At 42.9% G+C, this 23,714-nt stretch overlaps 1 protein-coding gene across 4 annotated transcripts; it reads right to left on the reverse strand.

The window, feature by feature from the left end:
* Positions 1–1,729: 1,729 nt before the first annotated feature.
* On the reverse strand, positions 1,730–14,555 carry ZNF502 (zinc finger protein 502). 4 transcript variants are annotated; one of them, XM_045080989.1, is made up of 3 exons: positions 13,786–14,555; positions 4,963–5,076; positions 1,730–4,428 (listed from the first exon to the last, which is right to left on the reverse strand). In XM_045080989.1, exons 2-3 carry the CDS (start codon positions 5,015–5,017, stop codon positions 2,855–2,857), a joined length of 1,629 nt encoding a protein of 542 aa, XP_044936924.1. In that variant the 5' UTR covers positions 5,018–5,076; positions 13,786–14,555; the 3' UTR covers positions 1,730–2,854. The 4 variants fall into 4 exon arrangements, with proteins under 4 accessions (XP_044936924.1, XP_012916162.1, XP_012916164.1 ...); XM_013060708.2 differs by having other exon boundaries at positions 14,462–14,553; XM_013060710.2 differs by lacking the exon at positions 4,963–5,076 and having other exon boundaries at positions 14,462–14,553.
* Positions 14,556–23,714: the final 9,159 nt, after the last annotated feature.

Raw genomic sequence — 23,714 nt, forward strand, 5'->3', positions numbered from 1 at the left:
ACTATGGAAGTATGCAACGCAGGGAAGGCAGCTGAGAGGGATGATGTAGGTATGGGCCCCGGAAGAGCTCTATTTATTTATTTATTTTTGTTTTTTGTGCATGTGGAGGAGCTTTAGATGCCTTCTAAGGGGCTCAGATATTCTGAGATAACAGAGCTGCCAGTTGTGCTTTGCAAAGACCATCCAGAAGAAATGTGGAAGATGGCCTCATGGGGCAGGCAACTGGAAGACTGACTGGGAAAGTAGGAAAATGGTCTAGGAAATAAACTAGGATGTGGACTAAAGCAACAGTGGTGGACATGGCTTCCAGACTTGGGAGATATAAGCAGGATACAGTGGTTGCTTGGATACGAGGACTGTGTAAAAGACTGACCAAGAACAATTCCAAGATTTGGCACCAGAGTGACTGGGCACTTGGCTGTCCAGTAACTGAGAGAAAACTGAGAACAAATATTTGTCAGTGTGAGATTACGGGATGAGGACGGTAGCAAGATGACAAATTCTCTTCCTTCCTGTTTTCCCAGGAAGTAAAAATGGTATCAGACTCTTAACCTGAGGATTAAAATATTTTTGGATTTTTAGAAAATCTCCTAAAAAGACCTTGGAGATATCGTTCATCCGTAGAGGTCCCATTTCTTAAGAAAACTCTCCCAACTCTCTCTAATCTCAAATCAAGAACTCTAAAGACAGTACTGTATAATTATTACACTAAATACCTACATATCAGGAAGTTGCTAAAGTTTCTGGTGGGCACAGGTTGATTAAAATATATTAATTCAACAAATATCTACTGAATATTTCCTGTGTGCCAGCAATGAATTCTCTAGTGTCATTTTCATTTAGAAAGTACAAATATGGGTGCTTGGGTGGCTCAGTTGGTTAAGCGACTGACTTCGGCTCAGGTCAGGATCCTGGAGTTCCGGGATTGAGTCCCGCATCGGGCTCCCTGCTTGGCAGGGAGTCTGCTTCTCCCTCTGACCCTCTCCCTTCTCATGTTCTCTCTCAAATAAATAAATAAAATCTTAAAAAAAAAAAAAAGGAAGTACAAACACATCAGTATCTCCTTTGAGTATTATAATTTTTTCACGAAAATAAAATTCTAACAGGGTTAACTTTGTCCATAGGGTATTAATTTACTCAGTTATGAACTGCCCTGTGGCCGGTTATGGGAATAGAATCTTCACAGCTGCAGAGGGAGAGAGTGCTGTTTCTGCCATGTTCCTATTAATAGTAATTAATAGCTCAAACCACTGCTTACAAGATAGCTGTTCTGGAAAAAAAAAAATTAATGCTGAGTTCTAAATAACCAACCATTCCAGAATCAACTGACTTTGTTTTTTTAACAGTTATTATTTTAAAAACGATATAAGTTTCAGGGCATAGAAACTATTCCAAATAGCAGTGAAAGGTAATCCTCACCTAATCTCTCAGAGCTCAAACTTTGGGTAGCAGTAAAGAACATGAAAGGGAGTAAGGAAATAAGGGGAAAACCATGCCCTTTTTCTTAAAAGAATAAAACACCATCATAGGGGAAAACCATGCCCTTTTTCTTAAAAGAATAAAACACCATCATAGTGGCAAACTGTACTAGCTCAATACTTAGGGACTTGAAAAAGAGGTAGAATACTTTCCAAATTTATTCCATGAAAGTCTTTCCCTAGATACTCCTAACCTTCAGGGAAGGGTAAATATACAAGAATAAGATAGTTCCAATAAAAACAGGAATATCTGAAATCTAACAAATCTGTTTAATAGCCTCCAATGGCATAATAACATGAAACCTAGCCCTCTCTGCTACAATGACCAACACTCTCTTAGAGACTAGTCCAGCAGCCTCAACTCCATCCAACCTAAAAAGCGGATTGCTCTCTTCACTAATGGTTTCTCCTCCCTAAACATCAATTAACAGTTGTTTGGACATAGTTAACCCTGGTGGGTCTCTCTCCCCTGGACCCTACAAACCAGTGGCCCAGGCAAACTTATGAGACAGGTGTACACCTTAGTCCAGGGCTGGGATATGTAGGTAACCTGCTCAAACACAGACTTCCTGCTCTGAGCCTCGGCACCAGCAGTCTAGCGCAAACCATTTTCTTCATGGATAAGTGTTCATCTGGGACAAAGGTTGGCCCTTCCTCTTCCTGGCCCTCTGAGCAGATCTGACTCTCTTCCCACAAACTGGCATCATTTAAGGTTAAGTTTCTCTTGACCTCCTACTTCCTTTTTGGCCCCAAATTGCCTTCCAGCTTGAAAGGATCAGGAAAGATCTCTCTTACCCTGATAAAAGCCTTCTTCATGAACTATCTGTAGACATCAGCCCAGTTCTTGCCACATATCTCCTTATTTGTTGAATGAATGAGTAAGGATTCTTCATTTTCCCTTATTTCCAATGCCCTTTCATGAGACTGCTTCTAAGAGATGGCATGTTCTCAGATATCAGAAGGCTACTTAGCACTACCTCTGAATTGCTTCCACATGCACACTAAATATTTGGAAAAGCACCTCAGCCTACTGGTCAGAGAACACAGGTCACAAGTTGGGAAGGTGAGGCAGGAATGCAGTAAGGGAAACACAGGTGCTAACTTAACAAATGGCCCCTAAAGTAATGAGAGTCACAAGGGGAAGGAGGAGTAGTAGGTAGCCAGGATTTATCCAAAAAGCAAGAACTTCCTTTCTACCCTATATTCCCAGATGCCCAGCTGGAGTAGGCTCTGCCTCCATAAGTGGAAATACTCTTCCGAGTGTAACAGTCGGTGTTCCTTCATCCTTCCCTCCAGGAACTCTGCCTGCCCCATTGCCCCCAGCCAGATTCCCAGCGATTCTTTCTAGAGAAGCTATCACAACCTGAATGCCAGGGTTATTCACCATTGTGAAGTTTCTGGTGTCTGAAAAGGACTGAACTATGTCTGAAGAATTTTCCACATTCAATGCATTCGTAAGGCTTCTCACCAGTATGAATCCTGTAATGTTCACTAAGGTGTGCATACTTGCGGAAAGTTTTCTCACATTCACTACATTTATAGAGCTTCTCACCAGTGTGAGTTCTGTGATGTTCAGTAAGAGATGAACTATGGGCAAAGGCCTTCCCACATTCTTTACATTTATAGGGTTTCTCTCCAGTATGAATTCTCATATGCTGAGTGAGGCAGGTATTCTGATTAAAGCCCTTCCCACATTCATTGCATTTATAGGGTTTTTCTCCAGTGTGACTTCTCTGATGCCGAATAAGGCAAATGCTCTGAATGAAGGCCTTACCACATTCACTGCATTTGTAGGGTCTCTCTCCTGTATGAATTCTCTGATGCTTAGTGAGTGGGGTACTCTGAGTAAAAGCTTTGCCACATTCCTTACATTTATAGGGTTTTTCTCCAGTATGAATTCTCTGGTGTTTGATAAGGGATGGGCTCTGACAAAAGGCTTTGCCACACTCCTTACATTTATAAGGTTTCTCTCCAGTATGAATTCTCTGATGCTGAGAGAGGTTTGCCTTTGTTTGGAAAGTTTTCCCACATTCATCACATTTATGGGGTTTTTCCCCAGTGTGAATTCTCTGATGTTGTGTGAGATTTGAATGTTTGCGAAAAGAAGAGCCACATTCATTGCATAAATAAGGTTTCTCACCAGTGTGAATCCTCTGATGATGAATGAGGTGTGTGTTCTGATTGAATGCCTTCCCACATCTATTACATTTGTACGGTTTCTCTCCAGTGTGAATTCTCTGATGTTCAGTGAGATGTGAATGATTGCGGAAGGAATTCCCACATTCGTTACATTTATAAGGTTTCTCCCCAGTATGGATTCTCTGATGCTGAGTAAGAAATGATCGACATCGAAATGTTTTCCCACACTGCTCACACCCATATGGTTTTACTCCGGTGTGAATTCTTTGATGCTGAACGAGGAAGGAACTGCGACTAAAGGCTTTCCCACATTCCTCACATGCATAGGGTCTCTCTCCAGTATGAGTCCTCTGATGTTGGGTAAGGGATGAGCTCTGAGTAAAAGTTTTTCCACATTCATTACATTCCCAAGACTTTTTCTGAGTAGAGAGAGCTGGGCATTTACTTTGGTCTGAAATCTCATCAGTGTGTATACTACTTGTCTCCCACTGATGTAGGCTCTCTTCTGTAGAAACCCTGAGATGTGTAACAAAGCTGGAGGTCAAGAGCAAGCTTCTCTCAAAATCATATTCTTGGCTAATTGTTTCAGGAGATGCTTCCTTGTGGATGAAAGTTATTTCCCCAAAACCTCCTTCCTGGAAAAGGCATGGTCTGGGAACCTCTCCAGAAGTGCTTTCCTTCATGCTTTCGCATGTGTATTTTTTTTCAAATACAGAATCCTGGTTTGCATCCTCTGGTAATCTCTTTGCTACTCTCCCTGATGAATCAATTTCAGAGACATCCTCCTCTTGAACAGATTTTTCCATCAAACCTGAAAGAAAACATCAGAGTGGGTATTTCTTAAATAGGACAGAATGGAAGCCCCTGAGGTTGCAGGGGCCTAACTCTAACATATGTCAATACTGGCATATAAACAAGGCCCAATAAAAGTAAGCAGAGCACATAACTCAATTACAAGTGGTAGAAGAGATCTGTATCAGGGTGGAGTTCTCCATTAATAAGAAACCCCATGGAATGGGCACTTACAGACATTTAGGAAGCCACAGAACCAGAGACAATACAAAGGGAAAATAACAAACAGCAGAAAGCTAGGATTAGGTCAAAAGAAGAAACATGGGTTGTTTGTATTCAGAGTGGACAGTGGGAGAATGAATGTAAAAGCAAATTTTGGAAAGGAGACAAAATGAATATTGGGAAAAGTTGGCCCCCAGAGATGCTCATCCACATATGCCCTCCAACATCCCTAAAAGGAGGATAATTCTATTTCCTGAGTTTCAATCAGTTTCTCTTATAAAATTTCCAAAGCCCTGCTATTTCTCCCACTGGTTTTTCCTTACTCACTCACCTGGACAAACCTCTCTTCCAACCGCTCTCTCTTCAGCTCCTTGCATATTCAACATCCACAAACCTTCTCTTTGTTTTGACTGGAAAACACTTCAGAGTTGGAAAACTGGGAGCCCTGCTCATAGGGGGGAAAAAAGGTGGGGAAGGGGATATCACTGTCCCAGTAAACAGGAAAAGGACAAAGAATTGTTGCCTAGGGATACTATCTAATAATTCACACAAAATCTGTTCAGATAGCAGTGTGACCGCACGGTTGGTTTCCAGCCTTCTACCTTCACAAATTCCATTTGTCAGCTGTGTAAAAAGTGATAGCCAGAGTGATACATCAGCAAACACTCAAGTGCTGGATGGATAAATCAGAATGCTATTTATAAAGATAAAGCTACCTATCAAGTAGATAGAAGTATTCATGTCTTTATACAACAATCAATATGAAAGGCCAATGAATATAATCAAAAGTTGCATTGGTAGGGATATATGGGTGGCTCAGTTGGTTAAGCATCCGCCTCTTGGTTTTGGCTCAGGTCATGGTCCTTGGGTCCTGGGATCAAGCCCTGCATCAGGCTCCCTGCTAAGCATGGAATCTGCGTCTCTCTCTCCCTCTGCCCCTCCCATTTTTACTCTCTCTCTCTCTCAAATAAATAAAATCTTAAAAAAAAAAAAAAAAAAGCTGCATGGGGAAGTGGACTCATAGCAAGGCTAATGCAGTAAGTTTGGTCCACCCATCTTCACTATCTGCCAAGGAGCTGGACAGTAGTTAGGGCACTCTATTTGTACAACTTAGAGATACACTGACTGCCCATTCTTCTAGATGTCAGATCAACTAAACAATTTTTCTTTAAGCACAGCTCAACATTAAAAGTGTAGGCTGCAGTTTAAAAAAGAAAAAGGAGGTGCCCGGATGGCTCAGGCAGTTAAGCATCCGAATCCTGATCTCAGCTCAGGTCTTGATCTCAGGGTCATGAGTTCAAGCCCCACATTGGGCTCCATGCTAGGTGTGGAACCTCCTTAAAAAACAAAACAAAACAAAAAACACTTATACTGTGAAGTAATTTTTGACTTACAAGAAAGTTACAAAAAATAGTACAGAGTTTCTGAAGTTTGGAATGTGAAATCACAACTGTTCATCCAAAAATGTCTCTCCATATAACCCTGAATTGAGAAGCAGAATCAGCAGCATTATTTCAAGGAAAAAGGAAGACAGAAAGATGATTTTACCAAAATTAACAGCTCAGAAGGCAGTTAGAATGGCATGAGTCTGCTGAAGTACATACGTAATAAGGCTGGTACAGCTTCTCATCAAAGTCTGCGCCTCTGTGTTCAGTTTTAAAGGTTTAGGAGGATCCTATCTGGGAGGCTCCCGGGTGGCTGAGTGGGTTAAGCATCCAACTCGATTTCAATTCAGATCATGATCTAAGGGGTGTGGGATGGAGTCCCGCATCCAGCCCCAAGTGGAGGCTGCTTAAGATCCTCTGTCTCTGGGGCGCCTGGGTGGCTCGGTGGGTTAAAGCCTCTGCCTTTGGCTCAGGTCATGATCCTAGGGTCCCGGGATCGAGCCCCACATCCAGCTATCTGCTCAGCGGGGAGCCTGCTTCCATTCCTCTCTCTGTCTGCCTCTCTGCCTACTTGTGATCTCTGTCAAATAAATAAATAAATAAAATCTTAGAAAAAAAAAATCCTCTGCCTCTGTCTCCCTTTGCCCCTCCCCCATCTCTAAGCATAAAAAGAACCCATCACACAATCCTACAGAAAACCATTTAGTAGAGTAGGGTTTCAGTATAATCAGAGTTAGCGGACAAAGTCAGACACGCCCCCACCTGCCTAGAACTTACATTACAGTTGGACAATGACATTAAAGTGTAGTTACAATTATGGAAATTATAAAAGCGGAAATATGGGATGCGGGAATGTAAAGAAAAGGGGACCTAATGTAGTCTCAGCAAAAAAGCCTTCCTGGAAAAAAAGGTAAATAGGAAACAGGTGAAGATAGAAAAGAATAGACCAGAGATATGAAACAATATACAAAAGAAAACAAGCTCAGTACTTTGGAAAAATGAAAAAGATCCAGTTAGACAAAGTATTAAGCACCAAAAATAAGACATGGAGACTGAAGCAAGCAAAAGCCAGATCAAATACAACCTGTGAACTATTTTAAGTGAGTAGAAAGCCACAAAAGGAATATGAAAAGGTTTGGGAGAAAAAGAGACATGAGCACATCTGCTGTTAACAAAAAAACACATCCTTCTGCCCATAGCAAAGAGGGAAACTGTATGAACAGTGGAAGGTGGGGAGGCAAGGTGAAGGCTAGAAGGCCTCGCTGGGAGGTTGTTTCAGCAGTGCAGTAAGTAGACTGGACCAACTAAGAGACAGAATCCACAGGATTGGATGAATATTGGGTAGAGGTGTGAGGGAATGGGAGAAGTCAAGATAATTTGCTGGTTTGGGGCTTGAGTGATGACAGCAACCTTTAGAGAATGGGAACACTGGTTGAGAGAGAAAGAAGATACATTTAGTTTTCAAATATCCAAAGAGAAAGTAGGCATACACAACTGGAATAGAAGACAGAAGTGTCATGAAGAGAGTAACTACCATTCTGGAGGGAACAGATAAAAACATCAAAGGAGTGTGGCTAGGAAAACCTCAACAACAACTTTATATATTAAAAGGAAATTTAATTCTGGCTTTTGATTTTAGAGATTCCTAATCCCCTGAGAGAAATAAAAGAATTTAATATGTGATAAAATTGGCATCCCTAGTCATAAAATATTAAGTATTTATAAATTATGTTGGAACTGTTGCTTAACTACCTGGAAAAAACACTTAGTGAGAGTCCTACCTCATACCACATACCAAAATAAATCTAAACTAGTTAAAGGTTTAAATATAAAAAATGAAATCACAAAATAAAATACTAAGAAATAATTGACTTTAGGGATAGGATAGGCTTTTCTAAGCAACATATAAAAAAACACAAACCACAAAGGACAAAACTGGATAAATCTGGTCACAGAAAGACAACAATCTCTCTATCCAAAATACAAATAAAATTAAATGACATACAATCTAGGAAAAGTATTTTTGATTTATACATCAAGGAGTAAGTAGATGCACCTAATGGATAAAAGACTTCTTATTAAAGAGTAAGGAAAGGGGCACCTGGGTGGCTTAGGAAAGGGGAACCTGGGTGGCTTAATCAGTTAACTGTCTGCCTTTGGCTCAGGTCGTGATGCCAGAGTCCTGGGATGGAACCCCACGTCAGGCTCCCTGCTCAGTGGGGAGTCTGCTTCTCCCTCTTACTCTGCCTGCTGCTCCACCTGCTTGTGTACTCACTCACTCTGTCTCTCAAATAAATAAATAAATAAAATCTTTGAAAAATAAAATGAAGAGTAAGGAAAAAAGAAAAACTCATAAAAGAATGAGACATACAATGTATACAGCAAAATTACAAAAGGCCAATAAACATAAAAACAAAGTTCCATCTTGGTGGTAATCAAAGAAATGGAAACCAAAAGAATAAAGAATCTATTTTTATATCAAATTAGAAATTTTCTTTTAAGTGTTAAAAGTCAACACTGACAAAGGTATGGGGAAAGAGAGCTTCTCATACACAAGCAGTGGGAATGTAAACTAGTACCATCCTTCTAGAGATAATTTGGCAATATACATCAGGCTTTAAAATTGTAGGTTGAGTTGTAGTTGGAATCCTGGGATCATCATTTTGTAAGTATAGGAACTCAGAAAAGAATACTAAGTATATACAACACCTAGATGTATCTCAGAAGATTCTCAAAATCATCATGATGCCTATAAAATGCCTATATTCTTTGATCTAGTAATTCTATTATTAGAACTTTTTCATAAAGAAGCAACTTCCCAGGGTATCTGGGTGGCTCAGTCAGTTAAGTGTCTGACATTTGATCTCAGCTTGAATCTTGATCTCAAGGCCCTGAGTACAAACCGCAGACTGGGCTCCATGCTGACTGTGGAGCCTACTTAAAAAAAAAAGAAAAGAAAAAGTCATTTCCCACAGAAGAAAAAAGCTGAACTCCTTTGTTACCTGTAAAAAAATTACCCTGCATGTTGCTGGAAAACACAATCTTCCTACCAGTGGACACTGAGGCTTAGGAAATTATGGTACTTCCTCTTGGTGGAAATTATACAGGCATTAAGATAACTAAAAATGAAAATAGGTGATCATTTGGAAAAATACTTATCTCTATGTAAATGAAAAGAAAATGAAGGACTTCAAGTACATCATATATATGTTTGTTAAAGCATGCTTTCTTTTTTTTATGCTTTCTTTTTTAAAAACTAACTCTAATCTCAAGAATATGTATCAAATAGTTGACCATGACCATCTCTGAAGAAAAGGATTATGGCAAACTTTTATGTTAGGGCCTATCTTTGTGTAATGTTTCAAAGTTTTCCTGTAGGAATAAACAGCTTCTGTAATCAGATTTTTTTTTTAAGTGAAAAAATATGATCAGAGATGAACACAGAAATGTATGTACAAAGATCACACTGTTACTATAATTGTAAAATAAGCAAATAAATATTGATAGCACAGCAATATGATAGCTTTTGTAACTATTAAAAATCATGCTTTCAAAAAATATTCATTAGAAAATACAGTATGTTAAAGCAGGAGAATACAAAATCAAAAATCAAAAACACAAGACACAAATGTTGAAGACTATGTGGAGGAAAAGGAACACTTATGCACTGTTGATGGGAATGCCAACTGATGCAGTCACTGTAGAAACAGTGTGGAGGTTCCTCAAAATGTTAAGAATAGAACTACCTTACCACCCGATAATCACATTACTGTGTATTTACCCAAAAAACACAAAAATACTAATTCAAAGGGATACATGCACCCGTTTACTACGGCATTATTTACAATAACCAAATTGTGGAAACAGCCTGTGTCCATCAACAGATGAATGGATAAAGTAGATGTGATATACACACACAATGAAATATTATTCAGCCATAAAAATGAATGAAACCTTGCCATTTGTAAAACATGGATGGAGCTAGAAAGTATAATGTTAAGTGAAGTAAGTCAGGGAAAGACAAACACCATATGATTTCACTCAGATGTGGGATTTAAGAAATCAATGTGGGATTAAGAAAAAAGGAACAGGGCGCCTGGGTGGCTCAGTGGGTTGAGCCGCTGCCTTCGGCTCAGGTCATGATCTCGGGGTCCTGGGATCGAGTCCCGCATCGGGCTCTCTGCTCGGCGGGGAGCCTGCTTCCCTCTCTCTCTCTCTGCCTGCCTCTCCATCTACTTGTGATTTCTCTCTGTCAAATAAATAAATAAAATCTTAAAAAAAAAAAAAGAAAAGAAAAAAGGAACAAGCAAAAAAAGAGAGAGAGAGAGAGCGCTAAAGCAAGAAACAGACTCTTAACTACAGAGAACTTATGGTTACCAGAGAACTGATGGTTACCAGAGGGGAGGGGATGGGGGGGAATGGGTAAAAGAGGTGAGGGGAATTATAGTGTACACTTGCGATGATCACTGAGTCATGCAGAGAATTGCTGAAATCACTATATCGTACACCTGAAACGAATATAATATTGAATGCTAACAATACCAGAATCATAAATAAAAAGGAACAAGTGAAAATTATGTAAATTTGATTTTGGAAAATTTATTTAAATGCCTGCTTGGTTTTGATGTAAATTCTGGTTGAGACTCACTCTCCTGGTCTCCTGGTATCATGAAGTCAAGGGACTTGTACGTCTTGTTTGCAAAATTTCCAATGCTATCAAAATGTCTGGTTCTCAATGCTTACAGAGGAAGACTGATTCTCAATGATTACTGCTCTGGGACGGGATGAGGCTGGAGCAGAGAGGAGGAATCTGGAATCTTCACAAAACTTTTGTGTATGGGCACTGGAGGACCTTCTAGTCAATGAATGTACAGAGAAATGAAGCACGTAATTCTCAGGGCTCCTGCCTTAGTTTGTGAATGAAACTAATAATCTAAAGTTCCCAAAGGCACACCTTTTAACTCTGCTACAGTGATGGCTCATGTACATATTAAGAGCCCTCAAAAACTTGGACCTCGGGGCACCTGGGTGGCTCAGTGGGTTAAAACCTCTGCCTTCAGCTAGGGTCATGATCCCAGGGTCCTGGGATCGAGCCCCACATCGGGCTCTCTGCTCAACGGGGAGCCTGCTTCCTCCTCTCTCTCTGCCTGCCTCTCTGCCTACTTGTGATCTTTGTCTGTCAAATAAATAAATAAAATCTTTAAAAAAAAAAAAACAAAACTTGGACCTCACTAACTAACTGGAAAAATCTGTCTTAATATGTAGATGTAATGGTTGTTAATATAAGAGCTATACTCTGGAAAAACAGACCTTAAAAAGATCATTTTGGTGAGCTGCACAATTAACACTCAGCCTTGCAGTGTGAAGCAAGAGGATGAATGTATTTCTTGGGATCTTTTACATCCTTAACACAAGAGGTAGTTTTGTGGGAGGATTTGCTTCTTTAAACATCCTTTTAATGAAAGAATTACACCTTTTCCTTCTCTTAGAGTTCCTTAGCTTTAAAAAAAAAATGCTTTCAAAGAATATCGATGAGAAAATACAAGATGTTAAAACAGAATATAAAACACTAAAATAAAAAATATGCATACATACATCAGCACTAAGCAAACATTCAATAAACAGGAACTATTATTAATACACGGATATACTGGGGTGCCTGGGAGGCTCAGTGGGTTAAAGCCTCTGCCTTCAGCTCATGTCATGATCCCAGGGTCTGGGATCAAGCCCCACATAGGGCTCTCTGCTGCACAGGGAGCCTGTTCCTCCTCTCTCTCTGCCTGCCTCTCTGCCTACTTGTGATCTCTGTCTGCCAAATAAATAAGATCTTTGAAAAAAAAATACATGGATATATACAAGACACAAAGAACAGAAGAAATCCACCAAAATGTTAACATATGGATGACTAGAACATTTAATGGGTTACTTTTTCCTTTGTCCTTTATACTTGTCTATATATTTCACTTTCCCTAAAAATAAACATGTATTACTTTTATTTTTTTTAAGATTTTTTATTTATTTATTTGACAGAGAGAGATCACAAGTAGGCAGAGAGGCAGGCAGAGAGAGAGAGGAGGAAGCAGGCTCCCTGCTGAGCAGAGAGCCCGATGTGGGACTCAATCCCAGGACCCTGAGATCATGACCTGAGCCGAAGACAGCGGCTTAACCCACTGAGCCACCCAGGCGCCCAACATGTATTACTTTTATAATTAAGGACATAAACATGTAAAAAATGACAGTCCTTGCTCATGAGTTTCAGCAACAACAACAGAAAAACAAATAAAACAAAAAATACTAGATCCAATGAACATGGATCTTAATTAATTAAGAGCTTATTCAAGTAAGATTAAAGTGAACTAAAATGGGAGTCAGGAAACTGCTCTGCCATAGCCCATGTGAATGGACCATGTACATGACTAGCTATCTGGCTCAAAAAGCTGACAAATTTAAAAATATCCTAATTGGGGTGGAGAGAGTATCCATGAGTCCTTTTAGCTTTAACATTCTGTTGACTCCTTAACTAATGAGTTAATTCATGTAAAGCATTTATAAAGATATCTGCCCCATGGCAGGAATTCCACAGGGGTCAGGCATTATTATGTTTGATACTAAAATCTATGGAGAAGAAAAGACATATTGGTGACAACCCTCTCCTTCAACTGTGGATTATCTGAGCTGTTAGCAGTTTGTGTCAAACTGGAAACTTTTTCTGTAATGGGCTAAAAAATAAATAATTTAGGCTTCATGGGCTATATGGTCTCTGTCACAAAAATTCAACTTTGCCTTTGTAGTTTGAAAACAACTAGACAATACGTACACAAATGAACTTGGCTGCGTTTTAGTAAGACTTTTTTTTTTTTTTTTTTAACAAAAACAGGTGACAGACCAAATTTGGCCTGTGGACCATAGTGTACTGACTCTTAGTCTATAAATTCCCCAAAGAGGAAGGCACAGAGGAAGGTTTTTCCACCAATGCCTAGTGTAGAATAATCTGATTGTCAGTGATTTTAAGAAGATAAAAGGAGGGGCGCCTGGGTGGCTCAGTGGTTTGGGCTGCTGCCTTCGGCTCGGGTCATGATCTCAGGGTCCTGGGATCGAGCCCTGCATCGGGCTCTCTGCTCCGCAGGAAGCCTGCTTCTCTCTCTCTCTCTCTCTCTCTCTCTGCCTGCTTCTCTGCCTACTTGTGATCTCTGTCTGTCAAATAAATAAATAAAATCTTTAAAAAAAAAAAAAGAAGATAAAAGGATCTGTCCGAATCCAGGTTTAGGAGAGAGATAGGTATTATGGTGAAGGGTAAAAGCAAAAAAGGAAACTTGTTAATAGTTTAATCCTGTTAAGATTAACAGGGACCTAGCTCTCTTCTCTTACCTTGTAAACGCTTTCTCCTCCCTGCCACCTCCTCACCTCTCGATAATGAGCTAAAGAATTGTAGACAAGCCACGTGGGATATTTCACGAATTTGATAACACAATTCCTTCAATAAGACCACCCTCAAACGTGCACTTCTCTGAAGCCCTTCTTGGGTTTGTGGGTTGGCCAAAAGTACATACTCATCCAGGCCGCAGCAGCGCACTAGATCTCCCTCTTCTGCAGCCTTGGGTCACTAAGTGGCCATGCCCCCTTAGACAGTCATCTATTCTCTCCGTACCTCAATATCCTCATTAAAAACTACAGATAATAGTGGTGCGGGTTAAATAGATGAGCCCAACTGCTTCGAACAGGGCTCTTTTGCACTAAGTTTAAATTATCACAAAAATCTTCTTACGTACATATCTATCTTCTTCCACTGCTACACTGGACGCATCTTCCCTTTTGGCAGGCTCCAACGTCATTCATTCTGTAGCCCCGCCCCCGAGCTCTGAGTACTCTTTGGCAAGTTTCGCATAGTAAAATTCCGTTGCAAAACAATCACGTTTCCGTACGTGCTATCCCAGACATGCTGTCAACTGAGCTTTGTAAAGAAAGGCAGGACTAGACAGTCCAGCTTTAGAAATGAAGCAACAGCCTCTGTGTCCTCAGGAATTCTATAACTCAAGAGACTCGAGACTCGCCACCTAGTGCGCTCTACACTACTGCCGGGTCCTAGTACGACGGTCCCTTAAAAAGTTTCTGAGCAGCAGGACTAATGGCGGGGGAGCAGGTGGTATCCACACCGAGAACTCTGAGCCCCGAGACTTCGTTTCCGAACACGGGTCCTGGCTCTTGGTCATCTATCCATCACTCAGTCATCACTCATTCGTTCATTCCCGCCACCATCTTCTTAGAGGCCAGCTCTGTGCCGGGCCCTATGCGGCAGCCGCTGGGAGTTCTGGGCCGCAGGCGCAGACAGCACTCCGAGGGAGCGCGGCGCCGGGGCAGGCTTCCTACAGAAGCCTCCCGCCAGCCGTCCCAGCCGAAGGCGCCTGGAGCCACTCCTTTCCCCTCCCTGAGGCCCCGCCCGCTCACCGTGAGGTCCGGGGGCTCCCCGCGGGGTGGCGACTAAGGTCCCACAGGTGCGCGCAGGCCCAGGGCACGGGCTTACCCTCCCCCCAAGCCGGAAAAGCAGTGGCGCGGCCGGTAGTGCGTCACCAGCGGCTCCTCGTCTCTCGTCTCGCGCATCCTTCCGCCGCTTCTCTAGGAAGCGGGTGGAGAGTCTCGTTGGGGTCCTCAAGGAAGGTCGATGCCGGGGGACCTGGTTTCCCTCCAAACCCACCCAGCCAAGGGCCTGAGGGCCCATTAAACACTACCTTGGCTCGGAACTCGGTGACCACCTCATCCCTAAGGAAAACTGTAGTTGGGGTGGGCGTTAGGGTTGGAGAGACTGCTGAGTAGGAGTCGGAATCGGCTCTTATCGAGGCACTAGTGTATTCCATCTGCTAAAGGATAGCCGCTGATTAAGAATCTTGAGGGATCGGGGCACCTGGGTGGCTCAGTGGGTTAAGCCGCTGCCTTCGGCTCAGGTCATGATCTCAAGGTCCTGGGATCGAGTCCCACGTCGGGCTCTCTGCTCAGCGGGGAGCCTGCTTCCTCCTCTCTCTCTCTCTCCCTCTCTGCCTACTTGTGATCTCTCTGTCAAATAAATAAATAAAATCTTAAAAAAAAAAAAAAGAATCTTGAGGGATCCACTATTTAGTGGGAATAATGGGCAAATTCCCGTTCTAGGGCCCCACACACTGACCTTACCGGGCAATATCTCTTATTCTGCTATTACTCACATTCCATCCTAAGTGAATTCCCATTGGTCCTCTGAAATCTCTTGTTTGTTCTTGACACTGGATCTTCTTTCCAGGATTTGCCCTTCTGGAATATTCTCCCTCCCTTCTACCTACTGTCTGCCACGCTGGCCATTCAGGTCATACTGGTTCTTCAAGACCCAGGGCCAATCTTTACTTGACCTTCGCTAGTGTTTACTCTCACTGTCACCCCTACAAGTAATTCCAGCTCTAGCTGGTCTCCTAAATACACACACTTGTCCACTTTCAAACATTATTAGAGAGCAATACGTGTAATATTCCACCCAAGGGTGACTGTAAAGGACCCAATTTATCTCTATACAACTCTAAGCAAATACATACCCCAGTGTTTAGCAGTGTTGGGCAAAGTGTTGAATCTGTTAATTGAATACAAAAGTAAAGTTAAGATATTTGCATTTTTGAGAAATTGAAAAATATGTCAGTAATACCATCCAGGAAACAAGTTTCTGAACATCCAAAAGGAAGGGCCATCTAGCTCACCTGTTTATACATCTGCTGTATCCTTCAGTACAATATAAGCTTTATGAAGGTGAGGACCTTCTTTCTCTTATTCACAATGACCACATCTAGGACAGTGGCTGACGTATAGTAGGCGCTCAGTAGATATTTCGTGAATGACTGACTAAACCACCAAAATTAGAATTTGTCCTTGAGCTGAGGAATTACAATCCCATTACTGATACTGATCCATCTAGAGTTTCATCCCTAAACATAAGTAGGTCACTAAAATCATGAAATTTTTGAGGAACACCAACAATACATGAGAAAGAGTTTCAAATGCATCATTACCAGATTCATAGGAGATATGATAGCTGATTACAGTCTATGTTCTAACAAGTTACATGAAGTAGTTCCTCCAAGTAGATGTGTATTTCTTGTACATGGGAGAGAAAACTGCTGGAAATATCATCTTTCTTCCCCCATATTGCCTAAGGCACATACTCTAAATAGTTGAATGTCACTCCCCTTTGGGAAATAGAAACTCCTGGTAAATCATATTTAACCACCCTTCAAAAGAGATTACATGAAGAATATGCCATGAAGATATCTTGTTTTTCTTTCTTTTTTTTTTTAAGATTTTATTTATTTATTTGACAGAGATCACAAGTAGTCGGAGAGGCAGGCAGAGAGAGAGAGAGAGGGAAGCAGGCTCCCCTCTGAGCAGAGAGCCCGATGCGGGACTCGATCCCAGGACCCTGAGATCATGACCCGAGCCGAAGGCAGCGGCTTAACCACTGAGCCACCCAGGCGCCCGATATCTTGTTTTTCTATGCAAGATGCAACCACCAGTAACATTCACAGTTGCTTACCCAATATCTATTTCTCTCTCTTTAACACTCTGCCCAATTTACCATCAAGGAAAAAAGGCTAAGAGAGGTGGATGCAACCCGTAAGTTAAAGAATAAGATAAGAAGGTTAGAACTTCTAACTCCAAATCCAATGCCCTTTGCAGGTTACAGCAGACAATTCCCCTTCCCTTTCCATGATTTAAGTTGTCCTTGTCTAGATCTTCTTTTCCTTATACCATCTCTAAAGGGGCCAGAACTATGTACAAAAATTTTAGATCCAATGATCACCATTTTAGCAAGGATACCATGGCAAACACTACATGTTGCCCATAAAGTATCCATTCTCATAATGCTCCTTACTAACCAACCCAAATTTTTATTCAGAGTAGCACTGTGCCCAAATTTTTCAAGTTTCTTCTCAGCTAGAGCTGGCCATATGACACAGTTCTGGCCTAAGAGATAAATATATGGACTTATGGGTGGAGCTTCCAGAACACCACTGTTTTCCTAAATTTTTAAAAGATTTTATTTATTTATTTGACAGACCAGACAGATATCACAAGTAGGCAGAGAAGCAGAGAGAGAGAGAGAGGAGGAAGCAGGCTCCCTGCAGAGCAGAGAGCCCGGTGTGGGGCTTGATCCCAGGACCCTGGGATCATGACCAGAGCCGAAGGCAGAGGCCCCAACCCACTGAGCCACCCAGGCGCCCCCACTGTTTTCCTAATTAAAAAGATCAGACTGAGTTGGAAATTGTTTTTCCTTCACTTTTCCCTTCTTGGGACACAGTTTTGAGGCTGATGACGCAGCAACCATCTTGTAACCATGATATGCAAATATGAAGATGTTAATCTCATTTTAAGAATGGGCTGACTGAAGGAAAGGAAGAGCATGGTCTTTTAGTTACTACACCAGCCACAGACTGCCTCTCCTGGACACCCTACTGAGTGATAAAAAAATTAACCTATTTTAGACCATCTGCCCTAGTTGACTTTTCTTTATATGCCACCAAATACTTTCCCAACTGATTCACTTCCACAAGGAGAATATATGAAAAGGTATGGTCTGTTCACCTAAAAGTTTTTTCTCTAGAAAAGATGAAACTACTTGTAATTGAGCTTTTCAACCCAGCCAGGATACAGGAAGCATATAGCCCACAGAGAGGAATTTCTCTGTAGGATACAATGACTCAAAACTTGGTGGGGGTTGTTTTTGGTTATCATCAAAGCAAGTAATATGAACAACACACTATATACATATATGTAAAATCTAAGTGAGATACCCATGCTAGTAACTCAGGTCTTCTTCCCAAGAGAACAACACAGAATATAGTCAGTGCTAGATTTTAGATCTTCTGAGGCACTAAGTATTAAAAGATATGGTGAGATATCCCCAAACTCAACACACAATTAAAAAGTAATAACCACACCTAGGGGAGGAGGAATTGGAGGAAGATAGTCAAAAGGTACAAATTTCCAGTTGTAAGTTAAAGCAGTACTGGGGATATAATGCACAACATAATCACTATAGCATCACGTGTTAATTTTTCATACAAAGGTGGCAATCAGCACTTAATACATGAAGACACTTTCCTAGACACAGATAATTCAACACAATCTCTGGGGCTCAGTTAAAATCTGTGTCAGACAATTACTCTAGGCATTATAAGTAGTCATGTCTGCAATACATTAGATGTGACACCCTTGAGGCTTCGTTAGATATGGGTGAATTCTTTCATATTCTGACCACAGTGATGGATGACAGAACAAAATAAAACAAGAGGGGACCCCCTGTCTCCACAGAGAAGGATGGGAGAGTATAGGGGTTCTAGTTGGGGAGGAACTGGCAGAACCTTGGATATCATGGATCAAATCTCATTGATTTCCATGGGAGGGCTGAAGTCTGGGGCCTTTCCCTGCATGAGGAAATGAATTAAAAGGAGCTATGAATGTAGTTCCAACTCCCCACCCCAGGAAGCACAGTGCAGGGTGGGATGAATTGGTTCCTGAGAGACCCATCCCTTCCATAGTTCCATCTTGCTCTGGCTGCCTCTCTCCATCACCTAGCCTCCACAACTGGGGCCCAGAACAGAGGTATGGTGAGTGATCTGCTCACAAAACTGCCTCAAACCTTTGTCTTGTTGTCTGCTTGCATGGAGAATGGGCAGGTTCTTCCATGGCCATGGGGAGAAGAATGTCACAGGGAAGACCAGATGTCCACAGGTTCTCTGTCAGGTCTGATGAATGACCAAGACTTCCATCACAAGGACAGCCTCAGAGGGGTTGGAAGTGTGCTGACTCTGTCCTCGGGGACCCATACTGATAAAAATGTGCTAAAAGAGCCTAGTGAGGAGGGCCAGGCCAGATCTCTGACTCTGCCCTACACATGACTCTCTTCAGTGCCTTTCACTCCCATCTTGAGTACCTGGCCTGACCAGAATTTGCAGGATATCTAGCAGTCCCTGCACCATCCATGTTTCAAGCACAAGGTGGCCCCTGTGCATATCAATTTGTGTAACTAAGACCTGAAGAACCATTCTCCTTTTATGGAACCTCTAGAGCCCACTGAGGCAGAGTCACAGGGTAAAGAGAATTGTGAACTGGAGAGGCCACCTGGGGTGGGGTTCACGGGGTGGGTATTCCTTTCAAGGGAGTAGGATCATTCCTGTTTAGGGAAAGGCACATAGAAAGTAAGTTATGTAGGTAAACTTTTCTCTCTCTTTTTTTAAAAAAGATTTTATTCATCCATTTGACAGGGAGAGATCACAAGTAGGCAGAGAGGCAGGCAGAGAGAGAGAGAGAGAGGAGGAAGCAGGCTCCCTGCTGAGCAGAGAGCCCCATGCGGGATTCGATCCCAGGACCCTGAGATCATGACCTGAGCCGAAGGCAGCAGCTTAACCCACTGAGCCACCCAGGCGCCCCTAAACTTTTCTCTTTATTCTTCTCCAGCACCAGGTCTGGGGCTCCTTCCAGATGTAGAGCCAGAAACAGGGCTTACTGTAGAGCCAGAAGCAGCTCAAGACCTGTTTCTACCATAACTCCCAAGTGTCAGGCTAGTGTCACCTCCATCAGGCTCTCTAGAACTGGGGCAAGTGCTAACATCTTCTTCAGCACGTACGTGTCAGGTCCTGAGATGGAGTCAGCTCAAATATCAGCTGTAGTGAGAATTCCATCACTAGCTCCAAAAATAGAGACAGAGCCAGCTGCAGCCCCAGGGCCTCCCTGCCCCTGGCTTGTTGCCAGGTAGAACCAGCTAAAAGGGAATTCTGACCTCATGGATTTCCCTCTCAATCTGTTGACAGAGTAGTCGACTTGATGGATGCAGTGAGCAGCTGGGCTCTCAGGAAGGGGCTGGGGCAGGATTTCCTTCTGCTATAAGCTGCCCCAGACCTGTCTCTCCCTGATCAAGACTCTTATGATCTGGGTCCAAATCTCAGTTCCACCACTTGTGACCTGGGCAACATTCTTAACCCTGAAGCCTTTACTGTCTGCCTGCAGACAGGAGAGATGGACACTCATAGAATCTACTGTACAGAGTGGCTGTGCAGATTTAATGAGGAAGAACAAATAGAAAGCTGGGTGGGGGAGGGGAACTCACTGCGCCCAGCCAGATCCATAGGGTCACCCATGCATCTGCCCACTCAACAGCCTTAGTACTTATTAGGCATCTGATGTGTACCTAACTACAAGAAGACCTAAAAAACAAAAACAAAAACAACCAGGATTGTAGCAGCCACCCTGGAATATGCATCTGAATGGGGGGTAGGACCAGAGAGGTAATCAGGAGGAGTGGGAGATGCCCCTTTGGGAAGAGTTGACTTGAAACCACCTTCTGGAGCTTGGGGTTAATGAGGATGGCCAGATGGGCACCTGGGTGTCTCAGTGGGTTAAGCCTCTGCCTTCGGCTCCGGTCACGGTCTCAGGGTCTTGGGATCGAGTCCCGCATCGGGCTCTCTGCTCAGCAGGGAGCCTGCTTCCTTCTCTCTCTCTCTGCCTGCCTCTCTGTCTACTTGTGATCTCTGTCTGTCAAATAAACAAATAAAATCTTAATTAAAAAAAAGTAGGATGGCCAGGATACGAATGTCTTTCTTCCTTCCTTGCCAGCAATGGGTCCTGGATTGTCCTGTAGCAGGTGCTTACCGTGAAAAGACAGCTAAACCCAGACACTCCCAAAAGGCTCAGGCTACATCTTCAGCTTCCTGAGTTCCAGCTTTGACCTGTGACCCCTGCCTGGGACACTACGCTGGGGTGTGGCAGAGCTGAGTGACATTCTCCTTGTTCCCCAGGTTCTGTTCTAGGTGGTGCCCACATCAGTGCCTGGGCCCCATCTGATCCCAGAAGAATAAGCCTGGCAATGAACACCTGGAACCCATAGTCCATGTCACCATAACCCAGTTCAACAGTGTGGCCAATTGCCTTGGCAACCCAAGCAAGGGTAGGGCCAAGGCGAGGGAGCACTGGATAAAGGTGACCAGGGTATGTTACGGAAGACCTAGCCAAGTTGCTTTCAGTTGGCTTGGGAATTGCCCCCTTCTCCTTTATTAGCTCTTGAGATTTAATCTTCTTGTCTAAGCCCCTGCACTGTTTCTAGGCTCTTCCTTCCGGGGACATCCTGATCTTGACTTCGCATGTCCCAGCAGTGGGATGGTTACTTCCTACTTGACTCCTTCCTTGGCATGAGATAAATCCTTCTGCCTGAGAGTGTTATTCTTTGGGTCCTGAATAGGCCCTTCTGGGACTCCCTAGGCATCCAGGAGAGATGATTTAAATTGAGGGTGACTGAAGCTAGGACAAATAAGGCTCCAGCTCTCCAGCACACAGCTCATTCTCTTCCCAAACTCAGGAGTGCCAAATCTTCAAGAATTTCTTCCTCATCCACTCTGGTTCTTTTACAGAGAGAGACCTACTCATCTGAAAATTTTCTGGAGTGAATTGAGGCACTCCACAGGGCAGAGCATGACTTAAGGGGTTCTCCAGGGAAGTGAAGACTTTGACATAGCCTCAGTTCCAGTCTGGGGGCCAGAGACTCCAGTGGGGATGGGGTAAGCAGGTGCCACTCAACCAGCCTGCCAAGACACCCCATCTCACTCCATCCACAGCTTGGCTCAGGACACACATAAAGAGCTCAATCAACAGGACTGTCATCCGTGGTAGGGCTGGGGATGGGGTGAAGGTATCTGGGGCATGGTCTCTGGCAGGGAGGGGCAAGTGGCCTCTGCACTGTGGGCCCCTGAACAAAACTGCCCCTGTTGGGGCCTCTTTCTCTTCATATGGAAAATAGATAATGTCCATTGACCAGACATCACAGAGTGGAGATGAGGCTCAAGGGAGGAAAGAAATGTGCTGAGTTTTCTCCTCTGCTCCACATGGAGAGGAAAGGGCGATAACAATGATGATGGTACTATGACACTAAGTCCTCGGAAACCTCATAAGATGGGTAGAGTTTTCACACTTCCCAGATGAAGAAATGGGTTCCTGGAGACCAGGCTTCGGGCCAAATGTTATACACGGAATGGGTGTGGGAGTTGTGATTGACCTAGAATCAGAACATTCTAGAGGACAGAGAAGTATTAGCACCCGTGAAGGTCCTACCTTTCAATTCAACCATTATCTCTAGGCCCCGACCCCCAAATACTTATCTTCCAACCCCGATTTCTCCAGCCCTCACATCTGGGCTCTGTATCATCTTCGTCTGAATGGTCATCATGGATAAAAGCATACTTCTCTCCCTCTCCACCTCCACTAGCTACTTCAAACTCCCCTGTGGATCCCCCCCACTCCTGGGTACACAGGTTCAATGGGCCAGAATAATCCATGATCTATTATCCTAGGTTCAAGAAGTTATCTGGCCAGGATCAGCATATCTTACTGGGAATATCAACTACTCGTTTATTTAGAAATACCCCAAGTTACAAATCTTTTAGAACTTTTTCATATAGAGGGGTGGCTAGCTGGCTCAGTCTGAAGAGTGTGAGTCTTCATTTCGGGGTGGTGAGTTTAAACCCCATGTTGGGTGTAGAGATTAGTTAAATAAATATAAAATTTTAAAAGCAATTTTTAAGGGGTACTTGGGTGGCTGTCAGTTAAGCATCTGCCTTCAGCTCAGGGCATGATCCTGGGGCTCTGGAATCAAGCCCCACATCGGGGGTCCTTGCTCAGCAGGGAGTCTGCTTCTCCCTCTCCCTTGGTCCCTCCCCTCCTGCTCATGCTCACGCCGTCTCTCTCTCTCTCAAGTAAATAAATAAAATTTGTAAAAAAAAAAAAAAAAAGATTTTGTGAAAAAAAGTTATTAAATAAAATCATTAAAAAAAAATATTTGTGGGCGCCTGGGTGGCTCAGTGGGTTAGGCCGCTGCCTTCAGCTCAGGTCATGATCTCAGGGTCCTGGGATCGAGCCTCACATCGGGCTCTCTGCTCAGCGGGGAGCCTGCTTCCCTCCCCCTCTCTCTGCCTGCCTCTCTGCCTGCTTGTGATCTCTCTCTGTCGAATAGATAAATAAAATCTTTAAAAAAAAAAAAAAGATTTGCCAGCAGTGGAATAATATAATCCAAGGTTATACCTTGCAGCATTGTTTGTAATATCAAAAGGCTATTGAGTATGAGTGTTTATTCCAATGTGAGCTGCTAAATGAATTATAGTAAATGTATTCAGTGGGCTGCCATGCAGCCTTAGAAAATGATAAAGAAACTATGTGCTGAAAGAATGATTTACAAGATATTATCAAATGAATAGAAGCAAGATTTAAGGGCGCCTGGGTGGCTCAGTGGGTTGAGCCGCTGCCTTCGGCTCAGGTCATGATCTCAGGGTCCTGGGATCGAGTCCCGCATTGGGCTCTCTGCTCAGCGGGGAGCCTGCTTCCTTCTCTTTCTCTCTGCCTGCCTCTCAGTGTACTTGTGATTTCTCTCTGTCAAATAAATAAATAAAATCTTTAAAAAAAAAAAAGAAGCAAGATTTTAAAAAAACTGTGCCTAGTATACTACCATTTAAATGAGAGGGGGTGAAGAACATATGTATAGAGAGATATAATATATAATATATAAAAATATATGTGTATAGGGGCGCCTAGGTGGCTCAGTGGGTTAAGCCTCTGACTTCGGCTCAGGTCATGATCTCAGGGTCCTGGGATCGAGTCCTACATTGGACTCTTTGCTCAACAGGGATCCTGCTTCCCACTCCCATCT

Source organism: Mustela putorius, unplaced genomic scaffold (genome assembly GCF_011764305.1).
Source record: "Mustela putorius furo isolate JIRA1106 unplaced genomic scaffold, ASM1176430v1.1 tig00000095_pilon_pilon_pilon, whole genome shotgun sequence".
In the NCBI taxonomy this organism is placed as follows: Eukaryota; Metazoa; Chordata; class Mammalia; order Carnivora; family Mustelidae; genus Mustela; species Mustela putorius.

Bases quoted from the DNA above. Each gene is read 5' to 3' on its own strand.
- ZNF502 (XM_045080989.1), bottom strand. From the start codon at position 5,017: ATGTTGAATATGCAAGGAGCTGAAGAGAGAGCGGTTGGAAGAGAGGTT. The intron at 4,429-4,962 runs GTGAGTGAGTAA...GTTTTCTTTCAG, and splicing joins TGGAAGAGAGGTTTGTCCAG to GTTTGATGGAAAAATCTGTT.